The sequence below is a fragment of the Acipenser ruthenus genome, chromosome 10 (assembly GCF_902713425.1).
Source record: "Acipenser ruthenus chromosome 10, fAciRut3.2 maternal haplotype, whole genome shotgun sequence".
In the NCBI taxonomy this organism is placed as follows: domain Eukaryota; kingdom Metazoa; phylum Chordata; class Actinopteri; order Acipenseriformes; family Acipenseridae; genus Acipenser; species Acipenser ruthenus.
In genome coordinates, this window is record NC_081198.1 from 34,172,596 (window position 1) to 34,188,759 (window position 16,164).

General features: G+C 37.7%; 1 protein-coding gene across 1 annotated transcript in view; it reads left to right on the forward strand.

The window, feature by feature from the left end:
* Positions 1 to 2,368: 2,368 nt before the first annotated feature.
* LOC117401262 (serine/threonine-protein kinase 11-interacting protein-like) overlaps positions 2,369 to 16,164 on the forward strand; it is a 48,837-nt gene continuing 35,041 nt past the window's right edge. Inside the window, exons 1-7 of the mRNA XM_034001828.3 lie at positions 2,369 to 2,703; positions 5,518 to 5,613; positions 8,525 to 8,727; positions 9,216 to 9,290; positions 10,022 to 10,117; positions 12,182 to 12,289; positions 12,945 to 13,016. Coding sequence (XP_033857719.3) covers positions 5,547 to 5,613; positions 8,525 to 8,727; positions 9,216 to 9,290; positions 10,022 to 10,117; positions 12,182 to 12,289; positions 12,945 to 13,016 — 621 coding nt within the window. The 5' untranslated portion in view covers positions 2,369 to 2,703; positions 5,518 to 5,546. The remainder of the gene's footprint in view (positions 2,704 to 5,517; positions 5,614 to 8,524; positions 8,728 to 9,215; positions 9,291 to 10,021; positions 10,118 to 12,181; positions 12,290 to 12,944; positions 13,017 to 16,164) is intronic.

Below are 16,164 nucleotides of genomic sequence, written 5' to 3' on the forward strand. Positions count from 1 at the left end.
TCCAGGTAATTAGATTGCACATTAGATCTATGTTCTGTAATGAACTCTGGTAGAGAGCTGAATTCAGCTGCATCTGTATGCTCCAGAATAAAAATCTCTTTTAGCACAGCGGACAGACTATAAACCCTAAGACCTGGGTTCAGTCCTCGCTACCTCCCATATAATAATAAGAAATGTTGGTCAGTAGTTGTTATGATATTTAAGAATTGTGCATGCTCCTACAGTTGGTTTGCAATTGGATGTGAAGGCCCTTCTTTTTAGTACTATACGTACTATATTATACATTATAGTTGTCAATGTTTGTCAATGCTTTTTTTTTTAATCCTGGATAAAGACATAAACTAAATTCAACAGATTAGCCAAAGTATGGCTTCTCACATTTTTAAGTGTATTAATTAAATAAGTCCTTAGAAGATGCTAGCAGAATTTTTTTTTAAAACTCTCTTTCAGTTTCTGATAGAAAAAAGGCTTGTTTAACAGGAATGATTATAGGGCACTGTTACAGGGTAGCGTCACGGCCCAGGATGTTATTGTCATGGAGAGAAAGGCAGAACACAGAAGCAAACACTAAACAAAACACATTTAACAAAATAAAAGGCACAAGGGCCAAAACAAAAGGTCTACACAAATCTCACAGACAACACAGGACAACACAGTACAGCAACAAACCCTTACCTTCACCAACATTAATTCTCCCATTAACACTTGTGATCGCCCATTTTATACACATGTGACTTATGGCTTCAGCCACATTCCCACATTATTTCCCCCCCCACACACACACACACACATTTTACCCCATCAGGTCTTTCACCCTGCCACAGGCACATATTACATAGTCCTATAAATATATTTAGTTGACTTTGCACCAATATGCCTGTTTTGCTGTGCAACTCAAATTCAGTGGTCATTAAAGTGATGATACATAGCTCTTATAGGCTGCCTACTTCCATTTGCTATACAGGTCTTAAATGTCCAGTTTTGAAAGAAACATATGTTATAGTAAGCTCGTATTTCAATTTTTAAAACATGATTTCTGGTTATACACTTGGTTAAAGGAATCTCTGCTTGCAAGCCATGCCTTAAGAGTGTTGCACTTGCTTGGCCATTTCATCTGTATAGTGATATTGTCCCCACCCATTCAATGGCATCTTTCCTGTAATTAATCAACCAGCTGCTTCCCCTATTGACTGGCATGCTTTCAGACAGTAACATGCTTTGACGCAGAAGACACTGCATGTGCAAACAGGTAACCTGAGAATATGGCACAGGAACTAAAAACTTCCATTAACCTAAAGTAGTACCAGATATCGTGGTCTAAAATGAAGTGTGTGAATGTGTGCTATAATGTGTTTCATTCATAAAAGCACATTTGAGACCTATTTCGTGCAAAACAGGTAATTATTTTGTTAGCTACAATTATTACGTTAATACAATTTCGTTTCAATGTGTACAGTCTACTATACAAAAAAAAAAAAAAAAGCTTGATAGAGACTAATTAGAAAATTAAAAAACACACAATACTTCAGGACCGCAACCATTTTAGATGCCATAATAACATAAGGGGGCAAAAAAATAGGACACATCGAGCATACTCAGAGACAACCAATTCCCTCACTAGTATAAAACTCTTCAGTAAACTCAATGAGCCCTGTGTTTAAGAAGCCACCTGTACTCTTTGCAATACATCACAACCCTTGCACGGGCATATAACCAAGCATTTAACTAGGCATGCAAAATTGCCAATCCAGCATAGCAAATCACTCACGTGATTGCATTTGTCAAATCTAATTAAACCTGTAAGAGATAAGCTTTACTAACATCTCAAGGTCAGGCAAAGTGTTTGGCAGGACACTGTATACATTATCTATTGCCATTTCCAGGATGTTTCAAGAAAAATTTCCAATCAAATTTGGACTTGTTTTATAAGAAATTTGTTTTCAACATTAAGTAAACCATTCCTAAGGTTTGAGGTGCAGTAGATTATACAGTTTTAAATATGGGTTTCACTTGGCGTCTATAGGCCTTTATTAAAGACTATTTTGTTTATATTGTCCTGCTATCAGTTTATCGGAGAGAATGTGCGACTTGTTGAAGATCACGTTAACAAACTGGACTGTCAACAGAACAACTGCGATTGGCCTTACATCCCATATGTGTTAAGTAGTAGGTCGTTTTGCATACGTTGGCTCTTAACTGTGGAAAATGCATTATCGATACCGCAGCACATCATCAACAGCAGTCCATCCACATACGTTTCCTTTTCAACGGTCTTCACAATTTGCAACTTAGACTCCGTACCACGAGAGGGAGCGGATGAACGCTATTAAATACAAAACAATAAAAAAATCTAGCTGACTTCCTTTTTCGTTGTGCATGTTTGTCTTGGAAAATATCACCTGCAGATTACAGTACAACAACTAGCTGCAACCACAATAGCTAAGTGATTAAATGATTGTCAAAATATCCTCATAAGTGTCGTGAACTTACTGATACGGCAATGCAAACTAAACTCAGTAAGATAAAATGTTGAAAGGTCCTTTTGCCAATGACTAATGTTTCAGGAAGTGATGTTCAGTGATCATGTGATGTTTCAAGATGCTACAATATTTTGAGGAGATGGACTGTAAGAGAAATTAGCTAGGGTCAATGCAGAAATACTGTTTGGATTCTGGGGAATATAATAACTATTATATTAACGAGGTAAGGTGATCGTATTTGTTGTTGATAAGGTGCAATATTTAACAGGACCGTGCCATTTAATTTAAGAATGATGCAAACAAAACGGTGGCACTGCAGGCAAAACCAATGCTAGTTTTGAAAATAATTAAGTTACGAAAAGCATGGCATTTATTTAAACAAAAATGCAATGACTGTGTTATTCTGCTTCACCAAAAGATAATACTGTACCGGCGGTTGCTATTTTTTACTTTGGTAGGCGAGGCAAACATTTTGTGTTTAAGTAAATTGCGTCAAGTTTCCCATTTACTAAGTACGTTGCTCCGGTTACATGAAACATACAGATTTGGCTACATTTTGCATTCAGTCGTTGCGATGTTGAGAACCTGTGTGCCACCAAATTTAGACCACTCGAGAGGTTAATGATAACATATCGTCTACATCACCTTAATGACCCGTGTTGCTTCCCGCTTAAATAAATCACAAAGCAAACTAACCAAATGTGGCTTTATTATCACCTAAGGGTAATACCTGAGAAATTCAATTAAAACCCTTTAAAATGGCCCACATGTACTTTCTGATAGGCGTTACTGAATTTCATTAGTGTCCAAACCTTAGTTCTAAGCAAATACATTTTCCAACCTCGTATTAGCGTTATTAACATTATTACTTGTCTTTTTAGTGTGATGAATTTTTTTTTTTTAAACTGAATTAATTCAGAATATGCAAATACTGCTGCATCCTGGCACCTGTGCAGTAACTTCAGTCACAACGCTGAAGTTAGTGAGTATGATATACAGCACAGGAAATGACAAGGAACCAGCAGCAACATAATCTGTAGGTTTGTTTTAAACTTGTTGTAGATCCCAAATTAAAGCATGAAAAACAAAAACATTATTTTCAGTACAACAAAAAAGAGGGAAGTGGGCAAAAGTTGAATATTAAAGCATTACTTACGCTAATTTAACTGTTCTTAATAGTTAAACAAACAAAAAAAATCTCACTGTAATAATCACTGTACTCCTTATTACAGTGAGTTACTGTCTACTCCCACAAGACATAAGAACCCATTTTCTATGCTTCTGAACCTTTACCCTTGAAAAAGACTAAACCCACAACTAAAGCAGAATATACAGAGGATTTGGGGATAGATTTCACAAATCGGTAGCGTGCATTCAGCTAGATTCCTCTTATGTTGTTGTTGTTAAACATTATTTTTTTAATAACTGCAGCAGCCCCCATTTTCTCATAGATGAATCAGAAACTCAAAATAGTGTATTGGCCTGACATTATTATTATTATTATTATTATTAGTAGTAGTAGTAGTATTTAATTGGGTTAAGGCAAGGTTTTAAAGACAGTCCTGCTGACTGCAGTAGTTCAGTTTCCATCCCACTGCTTCTTTAAAGACCTTCTTTAAATATTCAAATAAATCTTGTTTCTTCGCATGCCTGTTGCTTGCTCAGACCTTGAGAGCAGTCATGGTTGGCAGCTTCATAGCACTGAAATTACTTCTCATGAACATCTGAGTTAGTTTGCTGGCTGTTAAAAATAAATAAATTAAAAAATAGGGCATTAGAGTCAGACGTTTGACCCAATGGTAAACATCCACATTTCTCTAATGGCTACTATGTTAAAGCATTCAAGCCATGGTACAGTTCAGTCCAGTGACTCACTTAGCTCTGCAATATAATTCAGTATGGGTTATTTTAGTATCCCAACATTGTTAATGTTTTTGAAAAGACTGTAAAGGATTTATTTTCCATTTTAAACAGCGGTACAGTAGCTACACAGGCAAGCTCTGCACATAATCAGTAGTTGTAAAATAAAAGCCATACCAGGCACAGTAAGAATTTCAGCAATGTCCAGATTGCATTATCATTGCAACAGGACTGATGGAAATTAAATATGTTACAGAACACTATGTTCTGTATTGAACTGATAACATGTTACTGTACTTAATGTGCCTGGTAGTGCAACATTATATCAATGCAAAAATACAATGCACAGTATGATCTTGTGACTCAAATTCCAGTTTGTAGAGGTTTCATGAAAATGAAAAATCTGCTTTATTCCATTTATTTTTTTACATTCTGTATTACCTGTCATGCACTTCCTCTGTGTAGGTTTTGCCGTTTTGAAAGAAACACGTTACAAGAGACATGCATTTTCCTCTAAATGTGCATGCCTTATTTTTTGGTAGTCTGTTACTATTTCAAATAGGACATGCAAATGGATCAATTTAACCTTATAAGGTACCAGTTATAACTTTTTTAGAAACATTTTACAACATGTATTTTCATAAAATATATATAAAAAATTGTACTATAAAAAAAAAATAAAGCTCTGTTTTCATATCTTACTTTCAGATAGGCTTGTACTTCCTGGGTCATTTCACTGCTAGAATGAAATTCCCTTAATGCCTTCTTTCCTGTCATTAATCAATTTCAACTTCTGTCCTGAATGTCTGCTTTGACTTTGCTGGAGTGAAATTATGTATGAACTGAAACAGTAACACTACCATGCAAATTGAGAGCTTTAGTCTAGTATGGTATATTTGTTTAAAAATTTAAGTACATGTTAATTATAACGGTTATTCTTTCAAAACTCCCCATAAGTCTACAGTATGTACCAAATTGAAATGCACAAAGGGGACAGATTTATGGAATTATTTCACATAACCCCCTTTAACCCTGAAAACAAAGATTATTATTATTATTATTATTATTATTATTATTATTATTATTATTATTATTATTATTAAAACAGGACAAGGACATTACAGTAATTATGTTTTGTATTTCTTTTTGCGTTTGAATTCTGCATTGCTGGTTCCAGTATCTCTTTACGCATCTGTGTTTGGGAAGATGTCAGCGCCCCCTAGTGGCAGACTATCACTGGTGCAGAGTCTGGCCAGTCTACTGCGAAACTCTGGTAGGCTTTTAATCTATGTGTTCTGACATTTGGTCTCTTTTCTTGTTTGCCCTTTTTGCTCCAAAAAAGATTACTTCTATTAAATCCACCACCCTAAAATTCTTTTCTTTAAGTTTCATAGGTCAAGTAGTCACCCAGGCTAGGGGGGAACCCCAGTAGGATGAAGTTAAAGGACAGCTGTATTAAAATCTGCTCACAGTATTGCTTTTTATATTTATAGTATAACTGATAAAGTGTTTATTATACTCTACTGCTATGGGGATATACTGAACTGAAGCTGTCTGTCCGTATTTATTTATGCATGTATGTTACACTTGTTTTACATACGTCTAACTAATAGGGCCTCAAAGACACTAGAATACCACCCATGCAATTGTGAAGTTATTTGGAGTATTAACATTATATGGATATATGCCTGTCCATAGACATTCATACATAAAGACCAATTCGCTTATCCTATTGTAAAACTTGCTTAGGACATTCTTTAGCACACGTTAGTATCAGAATCAGGGGCTATAAGGAGATGGTTGTCCATCTGTCAGTATGTGTTTTATCTCACTTACATTGTCCATTTGCATACTGTGGAAGTAGGTTATGATGATTTACTTTTTCATGCTAAAATGATATTTACATAAGAACATAAGAAAGTTTACAAACGAGAGGAGGCCATTCAGCCCATCTTGCTCGTTTGGTTGTTAGTAGCTTATTGATGCCAGAATCTCATTAAGCAGCTTCTTGAAGGATCCCAGGGTGTCAGCTTCAACAACATTACTGGGGAGTTGGTTCCAGACCCTCACAATTCTCTGTGTAAAAAAGTGCCTCCTATTTTCTGTTCTGAATGCCCCTTTATCTAATCTCCATTTGTGACCCCTGGTCCTTGTTTCTTTTTTCAGGTCAAAAAAGTCCCCTGGGTCGACATTGTCAATACCTTTTAGAATTTTGAATGCTTGAATCAGATCACCACGTAGTCTTCTTTGTTCAAGACTGAATAGATTCAATTCTTTTAGCCTGTCTGCATATGACATGCCTTTTAAACCCGGGATAATTCTGGTCGCTTTTCTTGCACTCTTTCTAGAGCAGCAATATCCTTTTTGTAACGAGGTTACCAGAACTGAACACAATATTCTAGATAAGGTATTACTAATGCATTGTAAAGTTTTAACATTACTTCCCTTGATTTAAATCAACACTTTTCACAATATATCCGAGCATCTTGTTGGCCTTTTTTTATAGCTTCCCCACATTGTCTAGATGAAGACATTTCCTAGTCAACAGAAACTCCTAGGTCTTTTTCATAGATTCCTTCTTCAATTTCAGTATCTCCCATATGATATTTATAATGCACATTTTTATTGCCTGCGTGCAGTACCTAACACTTTTCTCTATTAAATGTCATTTGCCATGTGTCTGCCCAGTTCTGAATGCTGTCTAGATCATTTTGAATGACCTTTACATTTGTGGTGAGGGATGTTTATGCTTTGAATTTTGTGCTATTCTTTTTTAGGTGGCAAGATAATTAAACCTGAGAAAGATGGGGCTTGGCATGTATAATGTGTAATTGTCTGCAATTACAAGAATTGTATTTATTCTTTAAACTTTATGCCATTGGGTATACAGTCGTTTACTACTGAGACCTGACCAAGAAAGACACAAATTGTAAAATACAGAAAAAATCACACAGTTAGAAGTTAAAACAGTTGCATAGAATCTAGGTCAACTCTCTACTTGCTGGTTAACCATTCCAGAGCACTTTGAGGTGTGTCCTCCGTTTGTGGTTAATGACACACTAACCGCATGTGATTGAGAACACGGTGCCGGGGTGTCCTGTCATGCAGTAGAATTGTAAGACCTCAGAGTTGTGAGACCTCCGTTTTTTCCATGTGGGGGATGGCCAAGACAAATAATGTTATAATCGTTTTAAAGCTTGTTTAAACAGCTTCCAATAAAAAAATAATTAATTGATGTAAGTAATTGACATAAGATCAAGTAACCTCCGTTGATCTACTTGAGATACTGTAGAATGACCGGTTTATAGAATGGCAGCTGCTAAATTTATAAACTGAAACAGGAGAATGCAACAGTTTGATTTCATTACAGTATGTAGCCTGCTTAACTCTTCCAGGACTATATAATATTGAAAGACTAGCCTACACAACTAATTACATTTTTATTGAAATAGTAATACTAAAATTGCCATGTTAGTTTATGAGATTCATTTGACTGGTTTGCTGTTTTGAGTTCCTTTTTATGTTGTCAGTTCATTAACCTTTGCAAATTTCAAGTTAGCTATACCATTTTATAAGTAACTTGAACTCTGCAACTGTGGAAACAATTAAGAAGGTCTAATTAAGCAAATTATCATTTCAATTAAGGGTATAGTTAAGTAATTGAGAGCTCAGTTGGAATGAAAACCAGCAGACATAGTGGGTCCCCAGTTGAAAACAGAATCATGTATAACTTCTAAATACTTCTAGTACACCAGAGTGTAACCATTATTGTACTGCACATCAGTAAGTACATATATCAGTAATACATGGAACAAATGTATCGTGTTTCTTACATCCACTAGGCGAGTGTTGCAGGAGGACTTGTTAATGGTTGCACATGACTATACTAGATGTAGGGCCTTCTGGTAGGTTAGACATGATCCTGAGATCTCTTTTGGGGGCAACAGGGGTGCTTTAAACTTCTGAGTGACCAGGACGTGAGGACTGAAACAGCAAACGATATACAAAGTGATTGTAAACAACAAACGGAACACATGATTTGACATAACATAACTCTTTAATACTTGTGTATAAACCATAATTTGATAAGAAAGCCCAATAGAATACAAATATAACGGATGAAAATGAAGGTTATGCTGCAGGGAGTTGAGAGGCTATGCTGAGGCCTATGTTTCTCTTTGTAGGAGACACAGTCTTGGAGGGCACCAGCACCCTGACCCTCCAGGCTGAAGGCCTCCAGCATCTCACCCGCCTGTTTGAGCAGTACCTTCTGTCACGGAAACACCAGCATGGGTTCCTGGCTCTGCCTTCCCACCCGGCTGACACAGCCTCTATGCTGCAGGTGCAGTTCCTCTTCGACATGCTGCAGAAGACCATCTCCCTCAAGGTATTCAGCAGGTTAACAGAATGTCCAGAATCTTTAGGGCACAGACTCCAAACCTTCAGGAAATTTGAATTGTGGGGGGGGGGGGGGGGACAACATATTTTGAATGTAGGCTATGCTCCTCAATGAAGTGTAGCATTGAAAAGAGTACAGAAAGGGGTCAGAATTTTTTTGTTCATTGATAGCTGTGAAAAAAATAACCATTTAAAAAAACAACATTTCACCTGTCTTTATGGCGCAGCACATTATGTTTGCTAATCTTTGATTAAATATTATTATTTAAATGTCTTGATGACACTGAATTGGGGATGCCTTTCTTATTGGTAGAGAAGTTGGTACTGGAGGGAAAGAGCCATGCCAGACAGTGACTGTGTGGAAGGAATACTTCAATAACTCCAGCTGCCAGCAGGTGGCGGGCACTGTTAGCCTATGAAGTCTTCAATAAATAAAAACTAAGTTTATTAAGAATTTGTCTTTGCTCTTTTATGCAGCTTTTTAATCCTAGTGAGTCGAAGCTCCAATCAGCAGTGAAAATCTTCCCATTCAAGTCTCTCAAATACTTGGAGGTACAGTCAGATCTTTGACTTTCTTTTTGTTTTTTAAACAAGGAAAGTGATGTACTCATCTGACTAAAGTACAAACTTTTTTTCTTTCAAATATAGCAGTCAAAAACAAGGTGTCAATTAACCAGAATTTAAAAAGTGCTTCCCAAGATTTTTAATGCATTTTCTTGCTTCCTAACACTAGCTATATTATCACTCGCTCCCCTTTTCTTCTCTTGAATTAATCTGTTAATTAAGCATGAAGCCGCCACACCTACAACTGCTAATATTTTCAGTGTCATGGCAACTCCTCAGGAAAATTCTAACGGAACTAAAATGAACCTAAAATGGCTGCCATATTTGGATAATGTGACTTTTTTCTGTCTGGATGACAAAGACCACCTAACGCTTTGAGAGATTGGCTTCTTAACCAGTCCACAGATGTATTCTGTTATTCTCTCAATTTTGATCTTGGATATTGTACAACAAAAATAAACCCTTTTGTGCCAGTATTATCATTTTTTAAAGTTGCTCTTTCTCTGATCTCAGAAAACATTTGAGGTACTGACTTCATATTTGAAGGGAATGTTTAGAAACGTGTTGACATTGACCTCTGACGTAATGTGGTTGCCATAGGTTTCAACTGCATTGAAATAATACACTTTGAGTTACTTTCTTAATATTTGGTACACGTGTTTGACCTTGGACAGTCTTAGAGCTGACTAGAGAGTTTGCTGTTTTCTTTGCCGTCCCAGGTGAAGCGGATCCCCCCACACTGCCTGGAGGGACTGAGAGCTGTGTACTCCCAGCTTGAGGTCTTCATCTGCTCCAAGAGCGTCCATTCCCTGGAGGTGAGTGGCATTCCTCCAGTTTCTCTTCTTCATGCACTCCCGCAGAACACTGTTTTTTTTTCAAAGCAACTAGAACTTGAAATATCCAAACTATAAAGTATGTGCATTGCAGGTTCCCAGCCTGTGGTCCGTGCTAATACATTTCTAGTTGTTCCTGAAAGATGATACTGACCTACCCATTTCCACATTATTAACACTGCACATAGCAAAATAAATAAGTTCTGTACTTCCAAACAACATTTTATAATCCTATTTATCCAGATATTCTGAAGATTCATTCGAGCATAAGAAATATTTCTTTTCAAGTAAATCTTACCTAATGTAATTGCTGTTATTTTGTAAATTAACATTTGTTGTGTACAAAAGATGCACACGTTATGGTTAGTATTGAACAGAATTTACAGATTGTTCCTTGAAGATATTTTTATTGCTGAACTTCTGACATGACCCCACATTCCACTTCTAGAGGTTTCTTAAAGGAATGCAAAGGTGTAGAAAACACACAAGTCCTAGAAAGAGCAGAGAAGGAGAGACAAAGCAAGAGACTTCTGGGAATTTGATATGCTGGCAATGCAGCAATGAGATCTCTTCAGTTAGTGAGCAGTACATTTTGTTCATCTAATAGCTTTGCAAGAAATAACAATAAAAAAAATTAAAAACAAGCTCACCATAGCGTGAGTCTACTGATTGATGAAAATACTGAGAAATAAATAATAATAATAAAATACATATTAGGTGTGATTTACTGGAATTATTGGGCTAGCTTTATGTACTTTAAAGAATGTATTTTTTATGCCTTAATATTCTTGATAATAATGTGTTAGGTACCAGTTTAGTCAGACAGGTGACTTATTTCTTTGATTTATCCCACTTGCGGGCCCACATATTGCAAAGTAATGCTTGAAGAGCAATTGGCTTTATTTGACTTTCTCTTACCTTTTTATGATATTTGCAATCGTTTTGAGTGTCGTTGCACAGATATTAAGTTTTACTGACCTGGAATAATGCTCTAAAGTGAAACTACTTTGCCGGAACTTCTAATGTCTCTTGCACTTCCCATTCTGATTAGTGGGTTTCCATATTTTCAACATCTCTGTCAAGTTGCTCTACAAATCAAAACAATAACATTCTGTTAGTTACTGCCGAATCTAATCTAGCAAGTATAATGCGGACTGGACAGTATATTAGATTGTCTTAACATAGTGTTATTATAACGCTCATTAAATTGATGCATCTAAAGTCCCTTTCACACTGGTACTCCTACCCAGGTTCTGGTTACCCGGGTCACAATCCCGTGTAGTATGAAACCATATACCTCGGTGGCACCCAGGTCACAGCAACCCACCTCAGGATGTGGGTTGACACGCTTTGACCCAAGTTGAGCGAAACAAAATGCTTGACGGCCGTTCGTGAGTCGACGCAATAACAAACAGCCACACCTGCTTGAAGGTTTCACTTACGCAAGGAACATTTCTGTTTATTCTGTTAAGCCATATGAAGAAACATTTGGGCCGACGGTTCAATCTAGAGATACTTGGATGGAAGCGTCAGTAACAAGCTGCCTCCAGGGCATTGATACATGCATTGTGCACTTGCATCTGTCATCCATGTCAACCCTGCTTTATCAAAAGAAGTGTGAAATCGCGTAGCCGACCCACGTGACCCGGGTAGGTTCTGACCCAGTTAGAGCATGCCATTGTGAAAGGGCCTTAAGTATTACTCAAATAAACCTGCGGTAAAATTGCACATTGAAAAAACAAAGAAGTGAGGGGGCATGCAGATCAAAGAATGTTTCCAAGTCAAAAATACTCAATTTTCAAGCAACAACACTTCTCAAAACAACTGCAAATAACAGTAAGGATAAAAAAAAAAGTTTCACGTCATTTAAAGCTGCTTGCTACAAAGATGCCAGTACAGGCATTTCACATCACTTTATTTTTTCTTCTAGTCTTATTGATATACTCAAAGTCACAGTGGTGTGCTTGCTGGTAGCGTATCCCTGGGTGTCTTAGTGTGGTATACAGTTGAGTCTTTATCTTGCTTGTTTTTGTTTCCCCCATACAGGAGCTCATTTCTTCATGTGGGGGTGATCTGAGTTCTGCCTTGCCATGGCTTGAACTGCACACATTAAATTTCAGCTATAACTCGATCACTGCACTCGACAGCTCACTGGTAAGGAAGGGCCTACAGGATGAACAATTTTCAGATATGTCATCCTGTACCAGTCATTGGTTAAGCTGTCTTTTGATGGTCACACTATCTGTAAAAGGTTAAGCTCCATTTTCTCTCCTTGGTTTTCCAGCTGCATACCCGATTGCATTCTTGAGGTCACAGTAAAATATAGGACAGGATGTGTTTTTTTCCATCTTGGGGCTATGCCACAGTTAGTAATATGTATATTAAAAGCACTTGCTGCTGTGAATATAGGGATCCTACAGCAATTCGCGACCATGGCGGAATTGAGATTTCTGGAATTAATAAGTCTGGGTTATCTTGGCACACAACCAAAAGTCAATAAGCAATTGTTTTGCCTGTATCTTTTAAAAAACTGAATTTTAAAAAAATAAAACATTTGGTGTAGATATGAAAATGGATCCTCATAAAATAGGACATTTACATTAAACCTTTTGTTAAATTCAATGTTTTGGTATTTTTGTTTGTTATTTAAACCTTTACAGCCTTAGTTCTGAGTTCTGTTGCTCTAACATTGAGTTTATTATTTAGTTCTGCTTCCCGATCTTGAGAACTTATGTCATATTGTGGTCTTTTAACTCTGCTTCTATACTTGACAGTTGAAATGGCACCTTCCTTTTTCTTTTTCTTTAAGAGTTTACTGAATGTTCTGAAGTCCTTAGATCTGAGTCACAATAAAATCCAAGAGTGTGCTGACTATTTACTAGTAAGTATACTAACAATGAGCTGTTATTGCCATTGTTTTAATATTGTTTTGCTAAAATAGGCATAAACACAGTTGTTCTCTATGGCAGGATCACATGTGTGAACAAACACTGCTTGGAATGTATTCATGTTCGTACAAGTATTATTGTTCCCGATGCTATACTGTAGTTCTCCACACACCTCTGTTTTCAACAAACATGAGCATCTTTTTGAGAGTATCACGACATCACCGTGAGTCCAAGACCGCGCCGACATCACCACAGGGACCATCACCATGCTGACCATTACAGCGACTGCTCATAACAGCGCTACGACATCACTGCAACAGCCATTACAGCGACTGCTCATGACAGCGCGACGAACATTACAGCGACTGCTCATGACAGCGCTACGACATCACCGCGACGGACATTACAGCGACTGCCCATAACAGAGCTACGACATCACCGCGACGGACATTACAGCGACTGCTCATAACAGAGCTACGACATCACCGCGACGGACATTACAGCGACTGCTCATGACAGCGCTACGACATCACCGCGACGGACATTACAGCGACTGCTCATGACAGCGCTACGACATCACCGCGACGGACATTACAGCGACTGCTCATGACAGCGCTACGACATCACCGCGACGGACATTACAGCGACTGCTCATGACAGCGCTACGACATCACCGCGACGGACATTACAGCGACTGCTCATGACAGCGCTACGACATCACCGCGACGGACATTACAGCGACTGCTCATGACAGCGCTACGACATCACCGCGACGGACATTACAGCGACTGCCCATAACAGCGCTATGACATCACCGCGACGGACATTACAGCGACTGCTTATGACAGCGCTACGACATCACCACAACGGACATTACAGCGACTGCTCATGACAGCGCTACGACATCACCGCGCCGAACTACAATTCAATTCCTAGAAGACTCTGCGAAGTTCACAAATGCATCACTTACCAGGAACTCCCCCCGCCCCCCTCAGTATACAGGTTTTAATATGACCTAGCAGTGTCAGTAAGACACTGCTAGGTCATGGGTCCATTTCTCAAGGAAGAAATAAACATTGGTTGTTGTTACCGCTATTTTGGCCACAAAACTGTCTTTGATGTGTTTCTTTTGTCCGCCACCGCCACAATATGTAATCCTGTAAGCTGCTAGAGAATAGATTTGTGCGTATACAGTGGTCGTCCAAAGTTTACAAACCCTAATTTATGGAAGTGTAACATTCTTCTGTTTTTTAATATAAAAAAAAAAGTTCAAAAACAAAAAACTGTCAGTTCAGCTTGTTACAGTTACGTAATGCTTTGTTTGTGTTGTGCTCTTGTAGCCCTGAATAAATATATTTTCAAAGAAACAAGAAATCACCATTTAATGTGTGTAACAGAAACATACATTGGGATACTTTTGGGGTAGTCATTGTTTATCTTGCTCTTATTGTATTACTTGTACTGTAACACTTTAAATGTATTTGCTTACGATTGTAAGTCGCCCTGGATAAGGGCGTCTGCTAAGAAATAAATAATAATAATAATAATACTTTTGACAAACAACTGTGGATGTTTACCAATTGCAATATACGCTGAGCCCTTGAGGGTGGAAGACGCACTCAAATAAAGATATGAATGCACAATTAAATAATAATAATAAATAAATAAATAAATAATACTACAACTACTACTAATAATAATAATAATAATAAAAGCTTCTGCTTGGAACTCAGATACAGGGGAGGGGGGAAGAGCTGCAAGTCTCACGCTGTCACTGGAAGAATTGGATCAAGCTTGCGCCTTTGACAGTTCAAAAATATTAGTGGATGTAAATATCTCTGATGTATTTGTAAGCGTCTTTTAATAGACCCTTTTATTAGAAATAGTTTAAGACTCTTGATTAGCAGTAGTACTATAATAATAATAATAATAATAATAATAATAATAAACTACGTGTCCAGCAAGTACATAAAGGGGAATTATCTGACTACAACATTTTAATTTCAAACAACAAAAGCGAACTCGCTCTGGATAAAAGCGTCATGCTAGAAAGAAAACAGTGCGGATACAACAGGGCAGAGAAGCAAGGACAACAATATAAAGTTAAACTCTTTATTTAAAAAACAAATCTGTACAAAATATACATTAAAAAAAAAAAAATACAAACACGTCATGTCCTTGTATTGGTCCCCAATCCCGGATGTCCTGTGGAGGAGTAATCATACAAATATACATATATATCAAAACACGTGCTGAATATCATTCTGCAACAAGTGAAAAACAAAAAAAAGAATTGATATGCAGCCCAACTACATAAACAATGCTTGTGGAAACATGCTTTTATTGCATGGAGGTTTTACTTATCGTATTTACCAGTCTAGTTATGATGGAGCTGTATGGGAACAGTCGCTGTAATGGCCGGCCCGGTGATGTCATAGCGCTGTTATGGGCAGTCGCTGTAATGGCCGGCCCGGTGATGTCATAGCGCTGTTATGGGCAGTCACTGTAAAGGCTGGCATGGTAATGGCCCCCGCGGTGATGTCGGTGCGATCTTGGACTCGTGGTTATGTCATGTAACCCTTTTTGAGACCTGCTTGTTGTATGCAAGATTGGCTTACCCCAGCTGCTATCTGCAGCAGTAGTATAGGAAGTTATACATGCTATTGTCATATCAGTAACAGTTTACTGCAGGGGTGTCAAACTCAGTTCCTGGAGGGCCGCAGTGTCTTCTGGCTTTCGTTCCACCCGAGCTCTCAGTTACTTAATTGGTCTAATATTTGATTAACTGGACACATTTAACACTTCTCTTCAGGCCTCAAAATGTTTCGTAGGTAGTGTACCTTGAATCAAGTGCATTTTTAAAACCATCAACTGTAAAAGACCTTGAAAAATATAAAATATGTCAAATTCAACAAATAATTAGATCAATTATGTTAATTGAGAGTTTAAGTTGGAATGAAAACCAGAAGACCGTGCGGCCCTCGAGGACTGGAGTTTGACACCCCTGGTTTACTGGATGTCCCTATAACAGTGTTTCCCAAACTTCTCAAGCTTACACCATCTTATTCAGCACCAAAACATTGTGTGACACACCGGTATCATTTTATCAAAAAGTACAATGTAAAAGAGTGTGACAGTGTG